This window comes from Polistes dominula, unplaced genomic scaffold (assembly GCF_049000335.1).
Source record: "Polistes dominula isolate Pdom_NZ unplaced genomic scaffold, Pdom_raw_medaka contig_25, whole genome shotgun sequence".
Classification (NCBI taxonomy): domain Eukaryota; kingdom Metazoa; phylum Arthropoda; class Insecta; order Hymenoptera; family Vespidae; genus Polistes; species Polistes dominula.
In genome coordinates, this window is record NW_028301094.1 from 1,702,854 (window position 1) to 1,730,464 (window position 27,611).

The window sequence follows — 27,611 nt, forward strand, 5'->3', positions numbered from 1 at the left end:
AAATTTTTTGTTTTCAAAGAAAATAACAAAAACAAAAAAATATTCCCTAAGAGGAATATAATAAAGAATCAATTCGATTGATTATTTCTGTGGGATAACTCGCGGTTAACATAACCTATAAAAATCTCATGTTACATTCGTCTCTTAGTCATTCGATTTTTCGACACGAAAGAAAAGTCGACAGGGGCAGGGGTGAGGGGGGAGGGGTGTGGTAGAAGAAAGAAGAAAAAAAAAAAGAGAAGAAGAAGGTTGAAATTTAAATGGCAAGCTAAAACTCAAACCTTAAGCATTCGCGCGTAAAAATACGACGCGCGGGTGGCATCGATTATCCGAATTAATGGGCCGCGCGAGTGTTGCCGAGGTAATCGATTTCTCGGTTAATAGAACGCGCCATTTTTTAACGCGCAACTTCGAAAGCCTTGGGGGTGGGTGGTGGTTTGCGGTAAATGGGGGGTAGGGTTTTGGGGGGTAGGTGGGTGGTGAGCTTGTGACGGCTAGTAAAACGAATTAACGGACGCACGAAATCGAGCAACTCGAAACTCCCAAACTCGAAAGTCGAATCCAAAAGCCTTTTATGTTCTATGTTCCATATTTCATTTTCCTAAAGGTTGTTACAGTTCCATTTTAGTTTCAATTAGTTTATTTAATGTGTGTGTGTGTGTGTGTGTGTGTGTGTGTGACAAATATCTGTTTCTTAATGTAATCTTCTAGTAACTTTTATTCACTAGGTATATATATATAAGACAATTATATGAAGGGTTTTATGTAAAAGGTTTATAGGTTTCCCTGTAAAAGGTAGAGGTTAGGTTTTATTAGCTATTTACAAACGTGAATTTTAGTCGGCAAAAATATTTATATAAATATATATTTTAATATTTATGCGTTTAATAATATTTAGCAACAAACTTTTCTCCAAATTTGTAATTTGTTTTCTTTTATTAAATGAAAAAGAATATTTTAGTAATTTTTTATACAAAAATTCATTCGCACGTATTTCTTTCACTTATTTTAGATTTTTTTTTTTTTTTATTTGATTTATCTAAATAATATTTGAGTAAAAAACAAATTAATAGAACTCAAGGTGTGTGGTTTCGATGTACGAGAATGAAATTACTTAAAATGGCGGAACAATGGCGTCATCTATATTTTTGGAGGGAAATTTCGAGAATATTCGTTTAAAAGCGACGAGGGCCTTTGCAAAGAAACAGAAAAGAAAAAGAAGAATAAGAAAAAAGAAAATGAGAAAAAACAAAGTAACGTCAGTTGAAACGCGAATCTTCGTCGAATATTCATTTAACCGAGTACCGTAGCCTTACTCTGCAGTCACAATGGCGTCCATTAAAAAGCACGATTGTTCACGAAATTTGAGTGAGTTTTCGTTAATGCCTGGCTGTTGTTATCGCCGTTGGTTAATGTTCTTTCCGTTGATGACTCGTTTGGACTATTCACGTGAGCAGCAGAGGAAAGTTAGTTAATTTACGATCAATTCTACGTTTATAAGAGAAACGAAGTTTTAAATGAAAGAAAAATATGAAATCGTATCACATTAACCCAACAAAAAAAAAAAAAAAAAAGAAAAACACAAAATTACAATTACCTTGTTTTTGTATTTTTTCTGTTTTTCTTTTTTTTTTTGTAATTTTCTTTTTTCATTTTTATTTCTTTTTGTTTTATTTTTATTTTTATTTTTTTCTATTAAAAGAGAGAAGAGAGAAACCCATTTAACGAAGTGAATAAAAAATTCAAAATGTTATATACACGTACCACGGTAGAGAATAATTTTCGGTGTTCAAATTATAATTTGTACCGAAACTAGGGGAAAATTTCTTTATCGATCGAGCACGTATGGTGGGCGGGAATTTAAAAAGAAAAAAAAAAGAAAAAAAAAACTTCACACGTAACGCTTATCTGGCAATCATCTGGGAGAGTCTTTCGAAATAAAAAAAAAATAAAAAAAAAGAGAAAAAAAAGGTAATAGGAAATGAGAAAACTCTTTAAAGTATATAGAAAGTACGATACCGTAATATTAAGTGGCATATTATAAATCCCCCATCTCTTTCTCTCCCTCTCTCTCTCTCTCTCTCTCTATCTCTCTCTGGAAAGATTAGTATTTTTCTATAATATACCTTTACTATTAAACCACTCGAACGTGTAAAAGTCGTATTGAAAACGATCTACCCGTACTTTTTACCGACATCTTGGCAAGTATACACACGAGCCCATGCATTGCTTTTATAGCGGTTGCTATCAGAAATTCAACGAACCTTCATTGAAGAGAAATCTTTTACTCTCTTTCTCTCTCTCTCTCTCTCTCTCTTTACATTTTTCTGCAAACTTTCAATATACTTTCGAACGGAAGTAATAATACAAAAAAATAAAAATGAAAGACAGACAGAGAGAGAGAGAGAGAGAGAAGAGAGATGAAGAAGAAAAACGTAAAACGGGTTTAATGGAAAAAAGAAAAAAAATAAGAAAAATAATAAGAAGAAAAAAGAATAAAAGGAGGGGGATGGGGGGGGGTGAGGGGTGGGACAATATTCTTGTTCGTAAAAGTACGAACGTGGTTTACGAACGTTAACGAAAAGGAGCCAAGTATGGCGGATTTTGTACCCAGAATGGAACGTAAATCGCAAAGGTTCTATTAAGGATCAAAGCGAGCGCGTCCAAGGATCCGATTACGAAGACTCTTCTTCCCTTTCCCCCCCTCTCTCTCTCTCTCTCCCTCTTTCTTTCCTTTTTTTATTTCCTATCGTTCCCATCGTTGTCGTCATCGTCGGTCGTAGTACTGAACGAAGCTTCGTGAACGTATTTTTCGCCAAGTCCATCAGAAAATCTGATTGGACGAAATACTCGATCTCTCTTATCCTTCCCCTCCCCTTCCAGCTCTTTCTCCTCCTCCTCTTCTTCTTCTACTACTTCTACTCCTTTTTTTCTTTTCTAATCTTTTCCTTTCTTTTTTTCGTCTAGTCGCCATTGTTGTGCGTCTCGAAAAAGAAGAAAAGGTTATTATTGGAAATAGATTCTATATTCTATTCGATTCTCACGAGAACTATCTTGATAATATCATCTTTAAATTATCTATCCATCTTCGTTTTATATCATTCTTTATGTCAATTATCCCCCACTTCATTCGTAAGTGAAATTCGTGGCAAAATATTTCAACTTACGCGCACTCCCTCCCCACTCCACGTTCCCGTCTCCCCTCTCTCCCCCCCCCCCACTACTTTCGTTTCCTTTCTCGTTTCCCCCCACTACTTTCCTTTCCTTTCCAACTGTTCTTTAAATTATCTATCTATCTCGTTTTATATCATTCTTTATCTTCAATTATTCCCCGCTTCATCCATAAGTGAAATTCGCGCAAAATAATTCAACTTACGCGCCTTCCCCTTCCATGTTTCCGTTTCCCCCACTACTTTCCTTTCCTTTCCAACTGTTCACTTCTTCGAAGCATAATCGTCCGTAAATGATTAATCGAATATTATAGACCATTGTTGTCACACGATTGATCTCGGGTGTTATCGGGTTCTTCCGCTCACTTTCAATAACGATTTTCCCTAATTTTTCCCCAAATTCCCTATATTCTGTCGTAACCGATTGCACCGATTACGTTTGGCTATCGAATCATCTCCTCCCCATCCTTCGTATCACAAACTGTGCCAGTTGGTATTTTACCGAAGCTTTTGGTTTTTTGTTTTCTATTTCTCTCTCTTTTTTTTTTTTTTTTTTTTTTTTTTTTTTTTTTTTTTGTAAAATCCTTCTGTAAATCTATATCGTTCGAATTTGATTCAATGCGAGATTGGAAAATCTATTTGTGAAAAGTCCCCTAGTCCTGTTGGTTCATTCGCGAAATATTATTACTTTACAATCCTGAAAATATATATATATATATGTGTATATATGCATATATTTAAATGTAGATGTAGTAGTTTATATGCATACAAAGATAACTCATCAAACTTTTATAACACACTTCAAAGAAGTTTGTAATTATTACTCGAATAAAAAAAACAAATCAAATTGTTAAATATCACAAAAATACGAAAGACACGGTTTTTTTTTGTTTTTTTTTTTTTTTTTAACATTAACCAACACTAATGAATATATTTTTATTCTTTTATTATTATTATTTTCTTTTTTTAAACTACGACGTACATCAAAATAAATGATCTTATTTGAAATATATAATAATATTAATATTAAGTTTCTCAAAATTTAGTAAATCTCTTGAAATAGAAGAAAAGTTGATTTTTCATTGGTCGTACAACTTATTTTTTGAAACAAATTTTCCAAACTTTATTTAATTATTTTTAATTAAAAGTACATTATTTTCAAAGTTATTCAACATTTGTTGTATTACATGAACAATCCTGTACAGATTTTTATATCTTACGTATACATATAAGTTTGTGTTAGTGCGTTCATATATTTATGGATGTATATATCTATGTATATATGTATATGTACCTGTACTAACGTTAACAGGAGAATGCATATGTCAGTGTTGGTATCTCTTGGTGGATTTCCATGAAATTCTCGTTACTCGAATGTACTCGCTTTCCCCTTTTGCTTTCCTACTGTTCTTGGTTATAAAACAGCACATAGAGAAAGAGAAAGAGAGAGAGAGAGAGAGAGAGTGAGAAAGAGAGAGAGAGAGATAGAGATAGATAGAGATTTCCTCTTGTGTATCATGTAACGGATAATTTGCTTCGGCAAATCTATCCTCTGAAATTCGTATCATTCGTCCAGTATTATTCCACGTTTTCTGTCATGCATAAGCATCCTACTCAGAGATTCTAATACATGTAATATATATACCTTCTCTCTCTCTTTCTCTCTCTGTCTTTCTCTTTCTGTTTCAAAGTGAGTAAACGCCTCGAGGACACGTTTATGTGAATTCTTATTATCATTATAATCGTTATTACGTTGACCTGTTAGTAACACATCCTTTATATTTGTTCTACTCAAATATTCCTCATTACTCGTAATACACGTAAGTTTAAGATAAAAAGGTAAAATATAAATGAATATTATGATTATTATATTTTTATTAAATTAATTAATATAAATTTATATTATATTTTATTTTTTTTTAAATGAAAATTTCTGTATAGTATTGGGATGATTTAAAAACTAATGCGACAATAAAGCGACAGGTAGTGATAAGCAAAACGTCATAGTTCTTCTTCAATCAAATTGTGGACAATTTATATTAATCTTTTATAATTATTATATTTATAAGATACTAAATGTTATTATAAAAATATGCGTAACTAATTATAAAATTATTAATTCAATTTTTAGCATTATTTATAAAAATATTACGCCTGTAGATATGCAACTCTCCAGACCCATTTTGAAAATGTTGCTTGCGAGCGTCATCTATTGGGACGGAATTTTTATCAAGCTCAAATTGTTCATACACGCGTGTATTACGGCTTGCCTATTTTTCGGGCAGAACAAAATTTCCATTCCGATAGATGACGCTCGCAAGCAACATTTTCTAAGTGTGTCTGGAGGGTTGCATACTTACAGGCGCGCATTTTTATTATTATTTAAATAAATAATTACAAAAAAGGTTAATATAATATTATAATAACAATATTTAATAAATTATTCTACTACTCGTCTAATTCTCTTCAAAATTTTTGTTTAATGTTATTTTCTTCATATATTCGATAATTTCATTTAATTTATTGTAAATTATCTCAACTGTTAATTTCTTCTTCATCTTCATCTTCTTGTTCTTTCTTGTTCTTTTCGTTCGTTAATTTCGATAACTCGAAGAGATCTTGAAAAAGAAAAAAGATCGTAGTACCAGTGTCAAGCACTTTGGTAGCATCAATCATAAAATACTTTTCTTTTTCTTAAACGTGAAGGTTGGCCGAGGATGAGGGTAAGAAAAAAATTTTTTTACATTTAGTCAGAGAGATAAAAATGTTCCTCTTCGTGAAAAGAAAGAGAGAGAAAGAGAAAGAGAAAGAGAGAGAAAAAGAAAAAAGAAAAAAAGAGTTCGTAAGAATAAGAGTTGAACGTTAACCCAGGTTGACCAAACTCGACATTAAAATGAATCATTAAAATCGTGGCATGGACTTTTCCAAAGAAAGAGAGAGAGAGAGAGAAAGAGGGAGAGTAGCTAACAGTAATGGTGGACACTCAATCATCCCCCAATGCACCCTCAGATGGATAAGAAACGAAGAACTTTAGTAGTAGGGTATCTCTTTCGACTATAACCAAACTCCCCACCCACCTTTTCACTCTGAACGATCTATTATTTCTCGACATCTTTTCTCAGAGAAAGAACTTTATATATATATATATATATATGTATATGTATAGATATATGTATTGAGCACTTTGATTGCGTTCTTAAAAATGAGGGGAAAAAAAAAGAAAGGAATAATCTAACAGTTCAAAAAAGTTATTTCTAAAGTCATTGAATTGCTTTGACTACTAGGATTAACCGATGTTCACAAATTTCTGAATTTTGTGAAACAACCTTACCAACTTTACCCTTATTTATTCGATAGATAACACAATAATGGTAAAATTACATATTAATTTAAAAAAAAAATAACAAATACGATATATATTTTATATTTATTATATATTATTTTAGTTAATTTTTTTATTATATATTAATTTATATATTATACTTATCGAACTAACAGAGATAATCATGACTCTTTGTTAATAAACAAATAATTCGCAATAAAATAATATTGCGATTATAAACTATCCTATCTTTCAAGTTGGATGAAACTGCACACAGTGTGCAAAATTTTATTAAAATCGGTTCAGTAATTTAGGAGTTCATTGCGGACAAACAACGTGACACGTAATTTAGATATATTAAGATATTATATTTAAATATATTATATTAATTTAGTGAAATATTAATAACCACAATAGTATAGTTATTATATTATTAACCATACTATAATATATCATTTCTAAATACTAAGTATCACCGAAGTAAGGTCATAATCACTAAGAAAAGTATTCGTTTTGAGATGTGCGCTCTACCACTAATATAAAAAAAAAAAAAAGATGAAAAAAACAAAAAAAAAAGAAAAAAAAGAAAAAGTCACAGATTAATCAGAGATATCTAACAATCATCTTTTTCTATTCTTTACTTGCGAACTTATATTCTGAACGAACCAACGAATGAACGAACGAAGTTTCATCTCTATGAACGAATGAAACTCCCTGAAGGAAACCGAGAAAGAGAAGAAAGAGGGATAGTATGTTGAGTTGAGAATGGTTTTGTACGAGGTAAACTGGTATAGGGAAAGAAAATGTGTGAGAAAGAAAGAAATATATAAAATAAAGAAAGAAGGAAGGAAGGAAGGAAGAAAGAACGCGGGTAGAGAAACTTGGGGGGTTTGAGGCTGAGTAAAACACGTTGGAAAGAAGAAAACAGAGGTAGAAACTAAAAAAAAAAAAAAAATACAAAAAAAAAATGGAAAAGGAAAAAGGAAGAAGAGAAAGAGAAAGGTAGAAAAGAAAGAAGGGGCTGTTCCTGGCACGTAGAAACGTGGACAACGATGACGTTGTGGGAGACTAGGATGCCTGCTGCAAGCATAGGTCGAAGTCCTCCAGTAATCCACACACTCATACAAAAACACATACGTGATCATACACGTATGTATTTATGTATATTTTAGCTGACTCTCAAGAAAGAAGAAGAAGAAGAAGAAGAAAAAGAAAAAGTTGGACTACTAGGAATCTATATATATGCAATATATTACACACATATGTACACACATACATACAATAAAAATCTTTTGCTTGTTCGGTGATGTATGATGAGTGTATATATATATATACATATATACATATATGGGAACGTGTCGTACCAATGGAAAAAGATTACAAGACTTAGATAAGATCCGAATGATGTCAGCTAGAACTGACCCAATGTGTGTGTTCGTTCATCTTGTTTTATCTATCAATCTATCTCCATTTCTATTTCTCATCTTCTCAGATAACATTAGTTTTCTGAGAAGACAACGTCGTCTAACAACCCCGTTGAATTCAAACGTTGAAGGATTGGGTAAAGGAGAGAAGGGTCAGACTCGATTGATCTCTTCTTGCGTTCTTGATAACTAAACTATAAACTAAGTTGTGTAGCTGGGATGGTTTTGAAGGGTTAGGTTAAAAAATATGGTAGAGGAAAATGAAATGGTTTAAAAACGATAATCTATAAATGTTTTTTTCATCATTTTTATATTGATTGATATTTGTTTTTATTTATTTATTGATTATTATCAATAATCTAACCTATGAATGATTTACTTAATTAATATGCAACAAAATTGTTTAGTATTATAATAAATTCTTATTTATTACAAATTATTTACTGGTTTTGTTTTTTTTTAAAGTAGTATTACAATTATATAAAATTATTAATTATTTAATTATTAATATAACATATTTGTATTTGTAAATCACTTCCCACGTGACTAACGACCAATAAGGGTTAATATAAAGTAAAAGATTTTGATAACTAAACTGTAAACTAAGTTGTGTGTTTGGGATAGTTTCGAAGGGTTAGTTTACAGAATATGTTAGAGTAAAAGGATATGGTTTAAACTATGATATGAATACCTTTTAAATCCCTTATCTAGTCTCGTCAGATTTTTATATTAATAATTCTAACTATCCTAACCTATAAATGGTTTATATAAATATGCAAGAAAATTGTTCAGTATTATAAAAATAACTTCTTATTTATTAGAAATTATTTACATTTTTTTGAAGTATTACAATTATATATGAACTTATTAATTATTTATTTATTAATAACATATAATTATTTGTATGTCACTTGACTTATTCTAGTCACGTGACTAATCACGTGACTTACGGCCAATAAGGATAAAGTAAAAGGGAAAGATTCTTTTGATATTCTTACATTTTCGACAAAATCCAATTGTTTTACTTAACCTCATCGTTATTTTCGATTAATAAAATAAAGAAAGAGAGACTGAGAAAAGAGAGAGAGATAGAAATAAAAATCAAATAATGAAAGGAAACAGACGATCGATAAGCCAGCATGTCGAACATTGGAAACAAGTAAAAACTCGTCGAGCTGTCGTCGTTGAAATTTCGATTCCCGCGCGATTCGAATTTCTATTTTGAAAATAACATCTCTTCCATGTTCCTTCTCTCTATCTATCTATCTCTCTCTCTCTCTCTCTCTTTTTCTGTCTATATATATCTGTCTATCTATCTATCTAGATAGCAAGCTATCCATCTAACTATCCATCTACTACCAGTTTCCCGGGCATCGACATCGTCATATACATATATCCATGTATACATATATACATATATATATGTATATGTATGGCATCCCTGTAGATTTGGGGTTTGCTCCCGTTCACTTTGTCTTACCGAATCTCACGTTCGAATGGGATTCTGCCATTGGTTGGAAAGGAACATTGTGTGGTGGCCTAGTCGAAAATCGTTTCTCGTCACACTGCTCGGTCTCCATTGACAAACCCTTTTCCCTTCCAACTTGGAGACCCGAATGGTACTATCCCTCTCTCTCTCTTTCTCTCTCTCGTTCTCTCCTTTCACTCTTTCTCTTTTGGGTTGACGGGTGGTATAGCCCGCGAGCAGAAGTCCATTCAATCTCACCGGCCAGAATATTCGGCATTCAGTGTGGCAATGCGTCTGGAATCCACCAAGGCTTCCATAGAAGGGTCTCTTTTTCGTCTATATATGTATATATATATATCTTTCTCTTTCTTTATCCTTTCTATCCTCTATCTTTCTCTTTCTTCCTGCCAGTTCACTATACGAAGTAACACGGTATCCAGAAAACGTTCCTACCGCGTCCTGAGTCCCGCGAAAAGGTTAGACGAATCCGAGGAAAAAGGGAATAGTGCCAGGAAAAAGTAGAAAGTAGAGAAAATAGTCGGACACAATACCCCTAGCCTCTGAGGAGAAAGAGAGAGAGATAGAGATAGAGAGAGAGAGAGAGAGAGAGAAGTAGAAGGAGTAAACTGGCTTTGCCAAAAATCTTTCGATAAAACTTTTTCTACCTTCTAGAGAAAGAATGAGATAGAAAGAGAGGGAATCTCGGTTTACTATGACGAACCATTCTTCTATTATTTTGCCAGACTTATATATGAAAAAAAAAAAAAAAAAAAAAAAAAAAAAAATAGGAAATCTGATGTTATTGTAATCGTAATAAATTTCAAATTAAATCCATCAATGTGTGTTGCTATTAATAAAATAGAGATACGTGGTTTTTTTTATTATTTAAATTTATATCCTAATTTTTTTTTTATTTCAATTAATAATTTTTATTATATTTATATTTTTTATTTAATTAATAATCGTATTATAACACTAATGCATAATTATTTAACACTTATAATATAATTTACTGTTTTATGTTTAAAATAATGTTTAATTTATCCCTTATCTTAATATAAATATAAATTATGTGTCACGTTGTTTGTCCGCAATGGACTCCTAAACTACTGAACCGATTTTAAATAAATTTTACACACTGTGTGAAGTTTTATCCAACTTGAAAGATAGAATAGTTTATATCTTAATTTATAATCGCAATATTATTTTATTATTTGTTTATTAACAAAGAGTCATGATTATCTCCGTTAGATCGATAAGATTCTAACAGATGGCGGTATACGGCAATTCGTTGACTTAAAGACGTGTGTATCGGGGGCACCCCTAGTATATATATATATGTATCATAATAAACAAGATTAAACTACTATAGGGTGCTCAAATCTTTACAACGACCCTAATAAAAACAACCCCAAATACTAAAACACACAAGCATCGAACACTATGACCAAAAAAAAAAAGACCCTAGCCCCATCAAATAACAAAATAATGGATTGTCTTTTACTTTCTTACATATGTATCATAATAAAAAAGATTAAATAAATTCAAGATGTTGTAATTCTGTATAATAATACTAATAATAAAACACTTTGTACTGGAGATTTAAGTGGCAACTCGATTGGCGCTGATACGGCGCCCAGAGACTAATTTAAAGTCTTGTGTTATTTACGACGATCTATCTGCTTATTTACGATTTATGATAAGATATTTCTTTTAAGATATATTTAAAGATAATACTTAAAGGGTCGTAAAGGGACTGTAAGGTTTACGGATGATAAAAAAAGAAGAGAAAAACAAAACATCATTCCTATTATTACATTATTAAAGATAATTACAGACAACAATTGTTCGTACACGTTAATTTATTATATATAATAAATATATATGACCGAAAAAAAGAAATTAAATAGAACAGAAATATATATATATATTTATAAGGACATAACAATTTGGACGATTCCCTTCAGCATGATGATAAATCGTTGGAAACGAGCACCAGCCATGGTTGTATATCAACCAGTAGCGAAAGAGAGCAGCAGCAACCAACGAAGTATAACCACTATCTCTATCTCTCACTCTCTCTCTATCTCTTTCTCTCTTACCATGGTAAGAGCCTAGGATAAAGAGAGAGAGAGATAGATAGATAGAAGGTAAGGAGAGTAGGGTTCTTCTTCTTATAGCAGAAGAAGGTTGTAGGTACTCGAGCCAAAAGCCCCAAAGTCGTTTAAGACTGCCAGTCAAATAACGATCGAGACTTAACCCGAGCCTCGAAAATTCACCTAATTCAACCTTCGACTTTCCTAACCGACGCATATCAATCAACTTTTATGTAATCATCCTTTTAAATTATCTTTTTTCTTTTTTTGTTCTTTTTAGAAATGATTACGAATTAAGTAATTTATGAACAATGATTGGTAATAAATGTCCGATTGGTTGGTAACAAATTATTTTCAAATTACAATTATTAATGTTTTAGTTGTAATTCAAGGTTATATTTTGTCTTTTTTTTTATTTAATTGTGTCAATAATTTACAATGTTTTTTCAAAAATCTATTCAAGTGTAGATGAAGTACAGCTCGTAGAAACTAGTGAAACCTAATGGTGGCATTAAACAAATTCTAGAGCCTACTGTAGATTATTGGCTGTATTTTAATTTTGTTCTGCAGATGTAGAAAGGTTTGAGGATTCCATCGATACCAAGTAGAGGTACTTATGTTAATTTTTTATGGGTATAATTAATTTTTAAAGTACACCTTATTTTAGTATTTTTGCTTTCAGATGTTGTATTCGTTCCATTACATATTTGGTATCATTAAACAGCGTTTTTTTAAATTAATAACCCAATATAGAATAGTTTAAAGTGTTTAATATATAGTACGATAATAAAATAGTAATTTAGAAAGATTAAACAAAACCTACAGCCTACCATCGCGTATGGGTAACATCAAAAAATGCAACTCTCACAGCCAACCACAGCTTATAAAGTGGCATCAAAACAAATCCTCCAGAGCCTACTGTAGACCATTGACGGTATTCTAATTATACTCTGCAAATGTAGAAATGTTCAAGGAATCCACCAATACCCATTAGTGGTATCTACGTTTTATTTTTATGGGTATAATTAGTTCTCAAAGTGAGCATCATTTTACCATTCTTTACTTCAAATTTCTGACTGTCGTACTCGTACAACATGTGTGATCTACACACATATTTTTGTTCTCTTTCCTTTCTTGTATTTTCTATTTTTTTTATTTTTTTTATTTTTGTTCTATCTTTATCTTGTTTCATTTTCTTATTCGTATTTTGTAAATCAATCAATCTCATCTAATTATTATTTTCTTTTTTTCTTCCTTTCTGTTTGGTTTTTCCATTCTCTGCAACAACAAACGTCTTACCAAAAGTCCTATTCATTTTCTTAGCTTAGTCTTCTTCTTATTCTTTCCCAAACCCTTCAGCTAGCTCTCCACCCCTTCTCCCCCTCTTGTTCCTTTAGTTCCTTCTCCGACCCGATTACTTCCCAATTTTAAATCGATGGAAACCTACGGTCGATCAAAGATACTCGCATCCTCTCAATCTGCAGTCGATTTTCTTGTGCACCGACCCAATTTCCAGCCTGATTCGGGCAATTTAACCTAACTCTCCTTCTCTCTCTCTTTCTCTTTCTTTTTCTCTTTCTCTTTCTTTCTTTTTTTCTTTTCCAAAACCTTTTATTCTTATTCTCTTTCTCTTTCTTTTTTTTTCTTTTAATGTTGGATCGTCTAAAAGAACACTTTTTCATAGTCCGTACTATAGTCCTTGCCTACTCTCATCCTACTTTTATTCCAACCACGTCATGGTCATCAAACCGATTTCCAAGGTGATTACAACAAGATTGTTCCTATCCCAACCTTCTAAACCTTTTTTTTTTTCAGTATAGTACGTATTATTATTGGTATGCATACACACGTATGTTTCTAGGGAATATTTTCTAAATAAACTTTAACATTAATTATTTATTATATTTTAATTTATTATATATTTATGATATATTATTTATATTTAATTTATTTATTAATATTTTATATATTCTAATTTATTATATATTTATTTATTTATTTTATTTATATATTTATATATTTATTATATTTTATTATATTTTAATTTATTATATATTTGTGATATATTATATTTGTATTGAATTTATTTAATATTATTTTATTATATTTTTATTTATCATTTATATTTAATTTATTTATTAATATTTCATATATTTTAATTTATTATATATTTATTTATTATTTATATTTAATTCATTTATAATATTCTTTTTTGTTACGTTTTGTTTCTTTAGTTTTAGTTTTGTTACTATTTGATCAAATCACACACACACCCCTTCCCTTCCCTTCCCTTCTCTCCCCCCTCAAAACAAATCTAATAACCCTTGATATTTCTAATAATAAAAAATAAAAACAAACATATGTTTTTTGTATTTTTTTTAACATTTACTAACAACGTTCTATCATTTTGTTGCGTATACAACGAATTGTGCATTCACGTGTACGTGTAAAAGTGACTTCGTCTACGACTACAATGAGTTTGATTACAGAACTCACAATTGTATATATATATATATGTTTGTTTGTGTGTGTGTGTGTGTGTGTGTGTGTAACGTTAAAACGAATTTTCTATACCCGTCCACTCCCTAGGTTTCATTTTATTTCGTCTATTTTCTTACCTTTTTCTTTGGCCCTTTTCCATGGGATTGATTCGAAGAAAGGTTTTGCTACGAAAACGCGTTGATTTTTGACGAAAGGTAGAACACACCGTAGAAAGGAAAGAAAGAATGGAAGGTAGGAAAGAAAAAGAAAAAAAAAAAAGAAAAAAAGGAAGAAAAAGAACAAAACTCTCATGCTCAGAATCTACGAAAAGTCCGATAGGTCCAAGGGGTTCAGGAGAAACGCGTGTGATTGGCTTATTGTACGAAGACGACGTCTCGTACGATTACAAATGAAGTTCAACCTTTTTTTTTAAAGTATTGTAAAATCACACATGATTGATAAAACACCCCTTATCAATTCAATGTACAATTTTGAACGATACTTTTTTTTTCTTTCTTATAAAAAAACAACACACACACACATTTTCTTCCACAGGACCCAAATGAACTTTCGTGTTCCTAATTTCAATTAATAATAATAATAATTATTATTATTATTTTATTCTATTTGGATAACGTTGAGAGAATTTTTTGTACAATTTTCGTTGATTTTCTTTGTTTTATTTAAAACACCCATCCCTCCCCCCCCCCCCAAAAAAAAAATAGAAACAAATTTTTCAGTGATAGGAAAGAAAGGAATTTTGATCATTTAACAAAAAAGAATTAAAATATATATATATATATATATATATATATAAATATGTTTAAAGTAAAAGCACGACGATGAAAATTGTGCAGTAACTACGAAAATCGTATGTACTTCTATTTTTTTATTTCTTTTTTTTTTATCTCTCTCTCTCTCTCTCTCTCTTTTTTTAATTTTTTTTTCTCTCTCTTTATCTCCGCCTCTCTTTTTATGCCATAAAACCGCAAGGTAGATAATTTAAAGCTCGATGAGTTAAAAAGGGAGAAGCTTTGGTAAAGCACCATCAACGTAAGAGAATGAGAAAGAGAGAGAGAGAGAGAGAGAGAGAGAGAGAAACTGGCGAATACCAGATGGTGTGAGAATTTGAGTCATAAAAAAAAGCAAAAAAAAAAAATAGAGTAAGAGTAAAAGAGAGAAAGAAAGAAAGAGAGAGAGAGAGAGAGAGAGAGAGAAGGGAAAGCATTGGGAGTGGGTAAAAAAAAAAAAAAGAAAAATAAAAGGGTTGGAAAAGTGGGAGAAAAAGAAATAGAAAAAACGTATATCCACCGCAAAGTTTTAAATTCGTGCAACGTCCGACTGAGCCGTTTCTACAATGGGCCCGCAAAGTTTTATCTGAATATGACAGAAAATCCGGTCGCGGCTTATAAACATTTTTATATATGTATGTACATACATACATACATACCATGGATGGAGGAAATACTGGTAGCTACGAACAACCCGGTGCATTAATTAAACTTTATGCACGACCAACAAAAAATAAAAATCTACGTTTATATATTACATACATACATACATATATATATATATATATATATATATATATATATATATGTCCATATATTATATAATTTGTATACATATATGTGTATATTAGTTTATTAATCCGTGTAAGTTATTCCATCGTTTATTTTGGTTTTTTTATTTTACGTTTTGTTTTTTTATTTACAGTTGTTTTTTTTTATTTATTTATTGTTATATTTATATTTTCATTACACTATTTCCTTTAAGATAATCGCTTTTAATTTTTAGTATTTACGATTTGCAATAATCCACGAAAATGCATTCTTGGTTGGCATTGATGATAATTTGTTTTTAAAACAAAGTTAATCATTTATTATTAACAATTGTTTATAGTATACAATAAAAATATATTTATTCGAAATGTATAACTCGTACAAATCGGCAACACTGATAATTTCATTTAAAAAGTACTTTTTCTTATACGTATGTCTGGTTGTTTGTCTATCTTAAGGGGCTGAACAAATCTTACAGTATACAGGGTTGCCTATCTCCAGGCGCAATACTAAATAAATAATTAATAATTAATTAATATTTTTTTTATTTGAAAAGAAATGTGTATACACACGAACACATATAGTTGAAATCTTGTAGTTTTTCTTATACGTATATCTGGTTTATTGCCTATCTTAAGGGGCTAAGCAAATCATTCAGTATACAGGGTTGCCTATCTTCAGGCGTAATACTAAATATATAACATTTCATAGTGCCATAAAAATTTTAAAAATAAAAAAAGTATTTGATCAAATTAACAACAAACAATACATTTTACTATATCAATCATATTAACAAAAACAAAACTTGAAATTCTTTTCTACGTAATGGAAGACAAAATGAATAAAATACGCTTACTAGATAATTAACTATATTTATATATATTATTATTTATTTTTTTTTTGTTTGAAAAGAAGTATATATATACACACACATATATAGTTGAAATCCTAACGAGTTAACGACTCACAGAGTCATAACTCGGTACTCGATCGGCCCCAAGAGAACGTGAGTTTCCCAGAGCGCGTAATTTAAGTGACATTCATACTGACTCTCCAGTATTTACTTGCGAAGCGAGGCAGTTGCCGCTGTCCAAATTACCATATTCTACTTTCCGCTACACGTTCTCGCGGGTTTGGCCCAGATTCGCTTCCTCCAACTTAATAAACAGGGCCTTTAACGTCGACCGTGCCACGCGAAAGCACCTTCTTGCTTAAATCTTGTTGCGTTTTATCAGGCTTCCTCTTACCAGTGTTCGTCCACCGACAGTGAGATGTATACCATTTTATATAGTATATATGTGTTATATACTATATATACTATATGTATATATACTTTGATATTAGCCTCTTATATATACACATAAACCCTCTTAACGTGTGTTGTTTGCGTCCTATGTAATACGTTTTTCATTTATATACGCGTTCAAGATAACATAGACTACACATGACTCTTCTTATTCTTTCTTTTTTTTTTCTTTTTTCTTATTTTTATATTCAACAATTTTTTGTTGTTATTTATATACCAATATAGTTGTCGTAAAAAATTGTAAGGGGAGAAAGGAAAAATTAACGGAACAAAATATGTATATTGTTTCAGAAGTAATTGTCTTCTTGTTTTATTATTTAAGTAATTTATTTATTTTTTTATTTTTATTGTTCATTCACCGAATAACAAATCTCTCCTCTCGTAAATCTTAAAATCATTTTACAATAATTATTACTATAACTATTATTATTTTTTATTATTAATTTGTATCTTCTTTTATTAGCAGATATTTTCTATGGTAATTATTTATTATTACATGCCCATTACTTTTTTATATTTTTTTTCGTTTTCGTTTTTTTCCTAGACTGTTCTCTTACTTCTTTTTTTTTTATTTTTTTTTATTTTGTTTTTTTTACTTTTCCCCTCTTATTTTAGCAATTCACAGAGCCAAGTTCGCGTCATGAATGATTGAACGCAAAGGGTACGTAAAAGGGTGAACTGCTGCAACTACTCTTCTCCTTGGAATAATAACGTATGGGGGTGTGGGTAAAGGGGTGAGAAGCATGAAAGTGAGGAAGACGTACTTTGCACATTTCTATGTCGTGTCAACGATATGTCGCTAAAAATGTTCTTTTTCAAATTATTCCACACGTGTAGGTAAATATTTGTTTATTTATGGCTAATACAAAAAAAATAGACAAATCTTATATATACATATATATCATAAGGGAGAGTATGATCAGTCATTTTTAAGTAGAACCAACCTTTATATGGTCAGACATTTTTAAAAGATGACAATTTTATTTGACTGATGTCTGACCATATAGACATTTTTCTACTGAACACTGAACACTTTTATTTAATTCATCTAAGTAATATTTAAATACTATTGAAAGATTTATTTTTCCAAGTAGAAACATAAAATATTTTGTTTACTTTTTGAAATGATTTTATTTGAATATAAAAAAAAGAAAATACTGCAATGGTGCTTTAATCTTTCATTTTTAACAGAGATAATCATGACTCTTTGTTAATAAACAAATGATAAAATAATATTGCGATTATAAATTGTGATATAAATTATCCTATCTTTCAAGTTGGATGAAATTGCACACAGTGTGTAAAATTTGATTAAAATCGGTTCAGTAGTTTAGGAGTCCATTGCGGACAAACAACGTGACACATAATTTATATATTATTAAGAAAGAAAAGATAAATATATAATTATTTTTATAATCTAAATATAATACAAATATATAACCATAATAAAAATGAAATTAATTGAATGTTACTGAATTCGATGTTAAATGAGTTAGAAAATGAACCAACCCTTTATTCTATATGATATATTTTTTTACAGGGTGAGGGGGCATGTTGGTGTGCCGGCGGTTGCTGCTGATCGCAGCCGCGATCGCGGCCTCGATCGTGGTTGGCTCCGCTAGTTTTCGTTCAAGTATATCCTCGGACAATCCTGGCAATCTTAGAACGACATCATCCGAGGTATCATCCCCTAGTAGCCCAGAAACTAGCGGCACGTCTACCGAAATCACCGATACGATCGTTTGCAAACCGTCCGAGTATCTTTGTGGTACTGGCCAATGTGTTGCACAGGACAAATATTGCGATGGGGAAAATGATTGCGATGACAAATCCGACGAGCCACGATATTGCACTCGTAATTATATTTATAATATATTTATTTATTGTTTGTATTTTTATTTTATTAGATAAAAACCCGTTACACACACGTGAGAGGTTTATTTAAAAAGGTTTCTGGGTAAAAAAAAAAAACAAAACAAAAATAAAATGTATAAAATGCGTGTGTGGTTATTTTTTTTTTTTATTTAAACCGAATATATAATAATTTTGTTGTGTTTGTTTTTGTTTAGGAAAATATTTATTATTTTATAATATATTTATTAATTATCTTTTATTTTTATTTTTTATTTTACGAGATAACAATCCATTAATAACATACGCGAGGTTTGCAAAAAAGGTAAATTTTTGGTAACAAAAATAAAACAAAATAAAATAAATAAAAATAATTACAGATTTATTTATTAGTTATTTTATTTTTTAAACCAAATATGTGTAATAATTTTTGTCTTTTCTTTAGTTTTGTTGGTTTAGGAAAAATATTCGTTTCACATCTCAATTTCTTTTTATATTTTTGTTCTTTCAAAAATATGTTGGTTTAAAACTTGCCAACACAACTCTCTCTCTCTCTCTTTCTCTCTCCATTCTTCTTTGTATTCTCTTTGACGTTATCGTTAATCTATCTTCTTGTACGTACATATATACGTATGTACACATGCATGTGAATAAAATAGAACAAAAAGGAATAGGAAAATGTTGACGTGCATAGTATACAACATAGAACAATCAGACGAATGTCAAAACTCATAGTTGTCGTTCGTTTGATTTTTATTTTTTCTCTCTTTCTTTCTTTTCTATTCTCTCTCTCTCTCTCTCTCTTTCTCTTTCTCTCTCTTTCGTGATAAGAACTGATCTAATTACGTCGTAGCAAGCAACGGTCAGCGAAAATTCGAACAGCTAGGTGATATCATTCGTCCGATTGGATTTCGACCAGTCATAGATGCAGTTAAAATTCTATCGGTACACTCGGACGAATCGCGAGTGAAATTTTTATGAAAGCTAACATATATATAGACACACATACATACACATATACACACATAAAACATAGTACGTGCATCCTGTGTATCTGTATATGAACATATATGTATGTACGTACGTACATAGATATCGTTCGTCGTTCATAACAAGACTTCACGTTGTTATTAGTTTTAACGCAATCGGACCGTTTGTTATTAACATTTCAAAATATCGAAACGAAGCAATAACATCATGTCATGATATATATATATTTTTATTTGTTTATTTTTTTTTTCATTTCTCTCCCTTTTATCATTTTAAACAACACGATAGATTAAAAAAAGAAAGAAAACAAAACGGATCCTAAAATCGAAACAAGATTTCATACAATATTTTCAAATCAATCATCATTTCTATCATTTCATTTATTATAAATATAATTATAGTTATAAATAAATAATTATTAATGTTTGTTAATTTAATATAACTTTTGTAAAGTTCTGTACTATTTTTGTTCTTTCGTTTTGTTGTGCGATAACATTTGAAATGAAATAATATAGATGTTGAAATTCGTATAGTTTATAAAAAAAAAAAAAATAAATAAATAAATTTGTTGTAGCATGCAACCGAACATTGTACGGTGATGTCGGTCGGACGTACAGAATGGAAGTCCGTCGGCCGAGGAAGGATCATCTGCCATTCTTGTGTCATCTCAACTTCACTGCCGCCGGTTCTGATCTCGGTGATTTAGTTCAGGTAAGAATAAATAAATAAATATACGATATATATAATATATATTTTTAGGACGATTATTAGATGTCTAACAATAAATAATATCAATTTTTATTATTCTAAAAATATGCATAATTAATTGAATTTTTATCATTATTTCAAATCAACATTACGCCTGTAGGAATGCAACCCTCCAGACACACTTTGAAAATGTTACTTGAGAGCGCCATTTAATGAGACGGAATTTTTGTTCAGTCCAAACTGTTAATACACGCGTGTATTACGGGGTTGCATATCTTTCAGGCAGAAAAAAATATTTCGTCCCAACAGGTGGCGCTCGCAAGCAACATTTTCAAAGTGTGTCTGGAGGGTTGCATACTTACAGGCGCACATTTTTTATAATTATTTAATAAATAATTCTAAAAAAAAGTAGAAACAATATTATTTAATAAATTATTCTACTTCTGATACTATGATACTTATTTTTATAATCAAAAATAACAGTATTTAAAATATAATTGTACTCTAACCATAATGGATTCCTATGAACGTGATATACGATTTTATAATAAGATTAAAATATAAATAATATATAACTTTGATAATAATGAATTTATGAATATCTGACACTTTTTAAGTGTATACAGATTTTACGAACTAAATGTTATTTATATAAAGAGAGAAAAAAAAACAAATAACGTTATTCGTTTGAATATAATAATATTAAAAAAAAAAAAAAAAAAAAAAAAAAATACAAAAAATTGAATGAAAGAAATAAATGCGTGAACAATAAATGGAATAAATAAAGCACGAAACCTTTTTTTTTTTTTTCTTTGAAAAATTCGCTTTCCGTTCGAATGATTGCATTCGAATTTTTATTTGAAGTATTTTTTCGTATTTTTCAATTAAATTTTTTAATATTATCATTCATGCACACAAGGTGTCACCCCCCGCGGGTAAATCTTTGAAATAAAATATAAAAATAAATCACAATAATTATTTAAACATTTCAATGATGAAATAAAATTAATTATATTATTTTTTCTAAGAAGTTAGTCTCTTCTTTTTATGATTTTATTAATCAATATAATTATATATATATATATATCACTAAATAAATCTTCTATCATTTATATTGTCTATCATATTTTTGATTTATCTCGTATATAATGAATTTTGTTATTTTCGTTGAAATTTCGTTGATATCTTCTTTCTCCTTGGTATACCTGTCCACTTATTTTTCTTCCTGACTAAACTTACAGGTTGTCTCAAAATATACAAGGTATAAATTTAGAAATATCATTTCACTACAATTCAGAAATTGAGGTCACATCGAACATAAAATATGAACCTTGTTTTTCTTATTTCTAATTATAAAAAGTATATAGCCTCTTGAAGTTATATATATATATATATATATATATACTGCTATGTATTTTGAAACACCTTGTATATACATAGGGGTATAAAAATACATATGTATACGTTGTAGAAAATTAAGGAAACGCTGACTGTAGGAGTTTCAAGTGAAAAGATACTGTCACGGGTCAGACACGGGCGTAGCCCGAAGGTTCCTGGCCACTCCCGTTAGAATACCGAAAATTTATTGTTCCGTTTTCTCACGATTTTCATCTCTCATCTCTTTTCATATCTTTCTCTTTCTCTATTTCTCTCTCTCTCTCTCTTATTCTCTTTTCTATCCGCTAGGCAAATTAAAAGGGTTCGCGTGCCAACTAAAATATTCCCTCACCTCGAATATTCACCTACACATATTACATACACCTATTTATATATACATGTATTTACATGCATTTACATATGTGTATAAGTGTTATGTGTATGTGTAGGAAAGGTGGCCTATTTTAATCTACAAGGTAGTACGGTAAAACGTAGCCAATCGGAAATTTTTCGTATAAAAATATTTCATCATGCCAATGCATTTCGTAAATTTGTTTGTTTTACTTCTCTCTCTCTCTCTCTCTCTCTCTCTTTCGTTTAATTTACCAATTGTATTGGAACCTTTTTTTATATGAATCATCCTTCCCCTCTTCTCAATTGGCAAATTCTTCGAACAAATTTGTGCGTATCACTTTCTCTCTCTCTTTCTCTCTTTTTATTTTGTTTTATCTTTTTCGTCGATTTAAAGTACTTCGCAAAATATACGTCCATTTACCTTACAGATTAAAATGGATTTTCCTCTGCGTTAACCACTCTCTATCATACACACACACACACACACATATATATATGTAACATAAACAAATTGATCAGCAAACAAAGATGCAACGTTCGATGTTAACGATGAAATAACTTTCGTAAATGGTTCGATGAAAATTCACTTTTCCGATTATATTTTAATAACTAAAGTAATTTATACATTAAATGAAGGTTATCTATGATATAATAAATTATTATTAATACTATGACGTCCGTTTGAGCGATAATTATCGAATGGATTCACCAACGTGAATCCACCAGCACTTACCCAAAAGTTTTCGCATGGCACCAACGTGGAGCCATCGGATGTCTTAATGTTAATAATAATAATAATAATAGGAATTTCGTGTGTAATTGAATAATACAGTTAATGGACAAATGACATTTTTCTTTTTACAGTTAACGTTCGACACGTTTACGGTTGGTCGATTTCAATCTTTCACGTCAGAAGGATGCCCGGATGGTTTCATGAGTATTCGCGAAGAGGGTCGTCCAGCGACAGGTGGACAATGGTGTGGCAGTGCTTGGGGTTACACGGTCTATTACAGTGAAACACCCTCAATCAATCTCACTCTTTACTTGCAACGCTTGCCCGAGGAGGTAAACGAGTCTTTCTTTAGATCCAATGCAATTTCAGATACCACAACTACCACCAACCCTTATTCTTAACGACAACTCTATTCTCACAACAACTTATTCTGTAAAAACCTTTATATTAAATGTGTCAACAAAAATTCTAACATTCATTGAAATAATTGATAGTTAAAGAATTATTTCTGATAATAATCACTTAACTGAATGACTAATTACCCATACTTTTGTTTCAGTAATTTAAATATATATTTAATATTACTTCAAATAGAGTTTGTATTTGTAAAACAATATACGTTTTTTTAAATTTCTTAATAATTTCTCGATCATTAGATGCAAAATTTAATATCATTAACAACAGTGAACTGAAATAATTATTTAACAAAAATTATAAGTAAAAGAATAATTCAAAAAAAAGAAAAAAATATATGGGATTATTAATAGTTCAAAATTATGTACGCGTATTGTAATTGAAGATGAAACGTTTCATCTTGAAACATGAGATTACTCATCACTAAGGAGAATAATTTGGCAAAGGGCGGTGGAAGGGGGAGGGAGAGAGAAATCCTTCTCATCGTTGATCAAATTATTCCAATTAATCCATCTCAATAATCTTAGGAAAATGAAACGGGTGGGGCAACTAAGGAAGTAAACGAGAGTTCAGTGTAGAAGAAGGAGAGAGAAAGGAGAATAGAGAAGATAGAAGATAATAATAATAATAATAGTTAGAAATTGATGCTAATAATCTTAAATTTTAGGGTATAGGTTACAACTTCGACTTCCAACTGTCGTACAAGTTTCTAAGACGAAGCGAAGCACATCTAAGGTATGGGAACACGAGTATGGCTACTTGGCGAGGTGAATTGGTAAATGGTACCTACTGTGATCGCGTATTAACCAAATGCGACACACGTGTCTGTCGTCTACAGTCACCGAACTATCCTGGCGTTTATCCCAGGAACGTCACCTGTTACTATCGCGTTGAACAAAATCGTGCACCACCTGGGCACAGAGCACTTCTTGCTGTCAGTCAACGTAACAGTCACAAAATACACATCAAGGATCAGATTGTCAAATATGACAGAAGTCAACGTATACTTAGGTAAGTTATCTTTTTTAAAGTGAAAACTTTCTTTAGAATGGGTGTGATTTGAAAAAATGTAACGGAGCGGTAGGCGGCTATGAAACGGCCACGATACTAAATAAGAAAAGAATACAATTATCCTACACCAGATATTTTGTATTCGTGTCATTCTCTCGAAACTTAATTTAATTGAAGATTTCACTTCTAACACGTGTGATCTGCGCACATGTTTCTTTTTTTAAGTGAAAACTTCTTTAGAACGGGGGTGAGAGTGATTTGAAAAGACGACAGGTAGCAATAAACAAAAATCATGAATCAGTCTCAATTTTCTAGTCTTTTATTATTTTTATATTTATGAGATACTATATGTTATTCTAAAAATATGCTAATTACAAAATTAATGTTCAAGTTTTATCATTTTTTAGAAAAACATTGCGCCTGTAGGTATGCAACCCTCCAGACACGCTTTGAAAATGTTGCTTGCGAGCGACATCTGTTGGGAGGGGAATTTTTTGTTCTACCCGAAAGATAGGCAACTCGTAATACACGCGTGTATAAACACAGTTTGAACTGTAAAAAAATTCCGTCACAGTAGATGGCGCTCGCAAGCAACATTTTAAAAATGTGTCTGGTGGGTTGCATTTTTACAGGCACACATTTTTTATAATTATTATATTTTTAGTATTTTAGTAATAATCAGCTCGTTCAGCAATTTATTTCACAAATAAGGGAAATCGTTAAAATAGTTATTATCTACTGACAATGAGATTAAATCAATAAAATTTGATCGTGAAATTTTAACGATGGGGTAATATAGCTATTATACTCTTTCTAAATTTTTTTGTTTATATACGATCATTTTATTCAGAAATTAGTCGTAAAAATCTAATCAATTTTGTCATATCTCTTTAACTATTAATAAATAAAATAAACATTGTTTCTTTTTTTATCTGAAGATCATAATGTTGAATGCACGATGATTAAGATGTAGTTAAAAATAATTTGAGAAAAAATAATTTGATGGGGACTTGTTCAAATTGATTTATTAACATATACATATATATATATATAGTAATATAAAATAAATTAGAGGGATAATATAACGAGCAAAATATTTTGTTCATCTGTAGTATCCGTGTGTATGGAGGGTTGCATTCTAACAAGCGTGCATTTTTATAATTATTAAATAAATAATTACAATTATTATATTGTATATATATTTGTAGTTGTTTATAAATAACTTTAATAATCAGCTCGTTCAGCAATTTATTTCACAAATAAGGTAAATCATTAAAGGTTAATAAAAGTAGGGCAATAGTTGTGATGTTAAATACTAAGTATGTACTATAATACCATTGCAAACACCAAAGTAGGTTTGAAACCACGATTAATCATAAAAAATAAACCTTTTTTTTTACCCTTCATCTTCTTCTTCTTCTTTTCTCTTTTTTTTTTTTTTTTTTAATTTTTCAAGAACTGATGTCGTGGAAATAGGTCAGTAGGTCTAGTGTCAACCCTTTTCGAGCAATGAGTTTTTCCTAATGTTAAACAACCACGTAAACGAGGTATACATTTCGTAAAAATATTATTATTTTTTGTTTTGTTTTTTTTTTCATTTTTATTCGAAAGATATAAAAAACAAAGTATAATGAAAAAATATAAAATAAAATAAAAATTTAAAACACAATTCGTGGTTGAATGAGATGAAACGATATATTATGATGATACATTATAATAATGGCAATAATTATAGATATGAAGTATAATAAACGATAATTGTCATTAATAAAATGAAAGCTTTACTTGTCTGTCGTCAATAGGGGATACGAAAATTTCAATTTACTAGATAGAACGTTTTGCATAATTTATGCGAACAGGCAAACGTAATTTGAAATTGGCGGGACTTTTAGTCCCATCAGAAATATACGAATGTATGTATGAATATTTAGGGGTGAGGAGACACCATTGTATACATCTATATATATATATATATATATATGTGTGTTGTGGACGCGACCGGGAATTTAAAATCGAATTAAATTTCTCGCCCGTATCATATGTCCCCCCACTCTTAATAATAAATCTTTCAAAGTTTCTACAAATGTATAATCCAGTTGTACAAGCTGTGAGTTGGAAAAAAAAAAAGAAAGAGGAGATCAGTGATGTTCTAGTTGATGAACAAAAATGTTCATGAGGTGAATACATATAATCGTAAAAAAGATCTCGCACGGTCTCGTTTATTCTATCAAACAGAAATTCATTTAACTACAAAAACGTTGATAACAACCTTATATAAAAGAGATAATAATGGTAGTCGTTGTCATTATGGTTTTGTTGATAATTCGTTTTTAATTTGGTAGAAAATATATATTGGGTTTTTTTTTAAATAATAATACACTTCTGAAATATATTATATTATTATGTATGTGGCTCACAATCAGTCCGATACACGATACACACGTCTTTAAGTCAACGAATTACCTTATACCCGCCATCTGTTAGAATCTTATCGAACTAACAGAAATAATCATGACTGTTTGTTAATAAACAACAAATAATTCGCAATAAAATAATATTGCGATTATAAATGGAGATATAAACTGTCCTATCTTTTAAGTTGGATGAAACTGCATACAGTGTGGAAAATTTGATTAAAATCGGTTCAGTAGTTTAGGAGTCCATTGCGGACAAACAATGTGACACGTAATTTATATATATATATATATATATATTAAGATATTATATAATATTATATAAAATGAATGTTCATTTTGTTCTTACTTTTTTCTTTTTTTATATATATATATTTTTTTTTTCTAATTCTTTTGATTTATTTGTTCACAGAGTTTGGGATCAGTGTAATATAGTACAAGATTACTTAACCGTATACGACGGTGGTTCAACATCAGACAGAGTACTCGTGAGATTGTGCGGAGGAGACGCAGTACCGGATATAGTCAGTAGTCACAACACAATGCTTTTGGAATTTCACACCTCCCCATACGATAATCCATTTCACCCTGTACCTTTGTCGTTTCTTCCAGGATTCGAGCTTGAAGTTCAGGTGAGATTCAACATTTTCTATTACAAACTTTATTCCATTCTTTTCTTTTTTTCTTTCTTTGACGTTCTGTATCCTTTTTTTTTTTTGTTGTTGTTGTAGTTATCCTACGTTTCAACAAGATTGAAAATAAAAGAAAAATATTTCGTTGAAAATCAAACAAATCTCGAACGATAAAAATTCAAACTTCTCAAACGAAATTGAATTTTTTCACGTTAACCTTTTCTAAAAATTATTCTCTGTTTTTGTGTGGGTCTTTTTTTTTTTTTTAATTTCATCAATATTTTTCTTTTTCTTTTCT

At 30.3% G+C, this 27,611-nt stretch overlaps 1 protein-coding gene across 1 annotated transcript in view; it reads left to right on the top strand.

The window, feature by feature from the left end:
- The window catches only part of LOC107071670 (uncharacterized), a 91,337-nt gene that overhangs the window by 55,033 nt on the left and 8,693 nt on the right, over window positions 1-27,611 (top strand). The window contains exons 2-6 of the mRNA XM_015330857.2: window positions 18,370-18,684; window positions 20,245-20,381; window positions 22,974-23,174; window positions 23,924-24,267; window positions 27,094-27,313. Coding sequence (XP_015186343.1) covers window positions 18,381-18,684; window positions 20,245-20,381; window positions 22,974-23,174; window positions 23,924-24,267; window positions 27,094-27,313 — 1,206 coding nt within the window. The 5' untranslated portion in view covers window positions 18,370-18,380. The remainder of the gene's footprint in view (window positions 1-18,369; window positions 18,685-20,244; window positions 20,382-22,973; window positions 23,175-23,923; window positions 24,268-27,093; window positions 27,314-27,611) is intronic.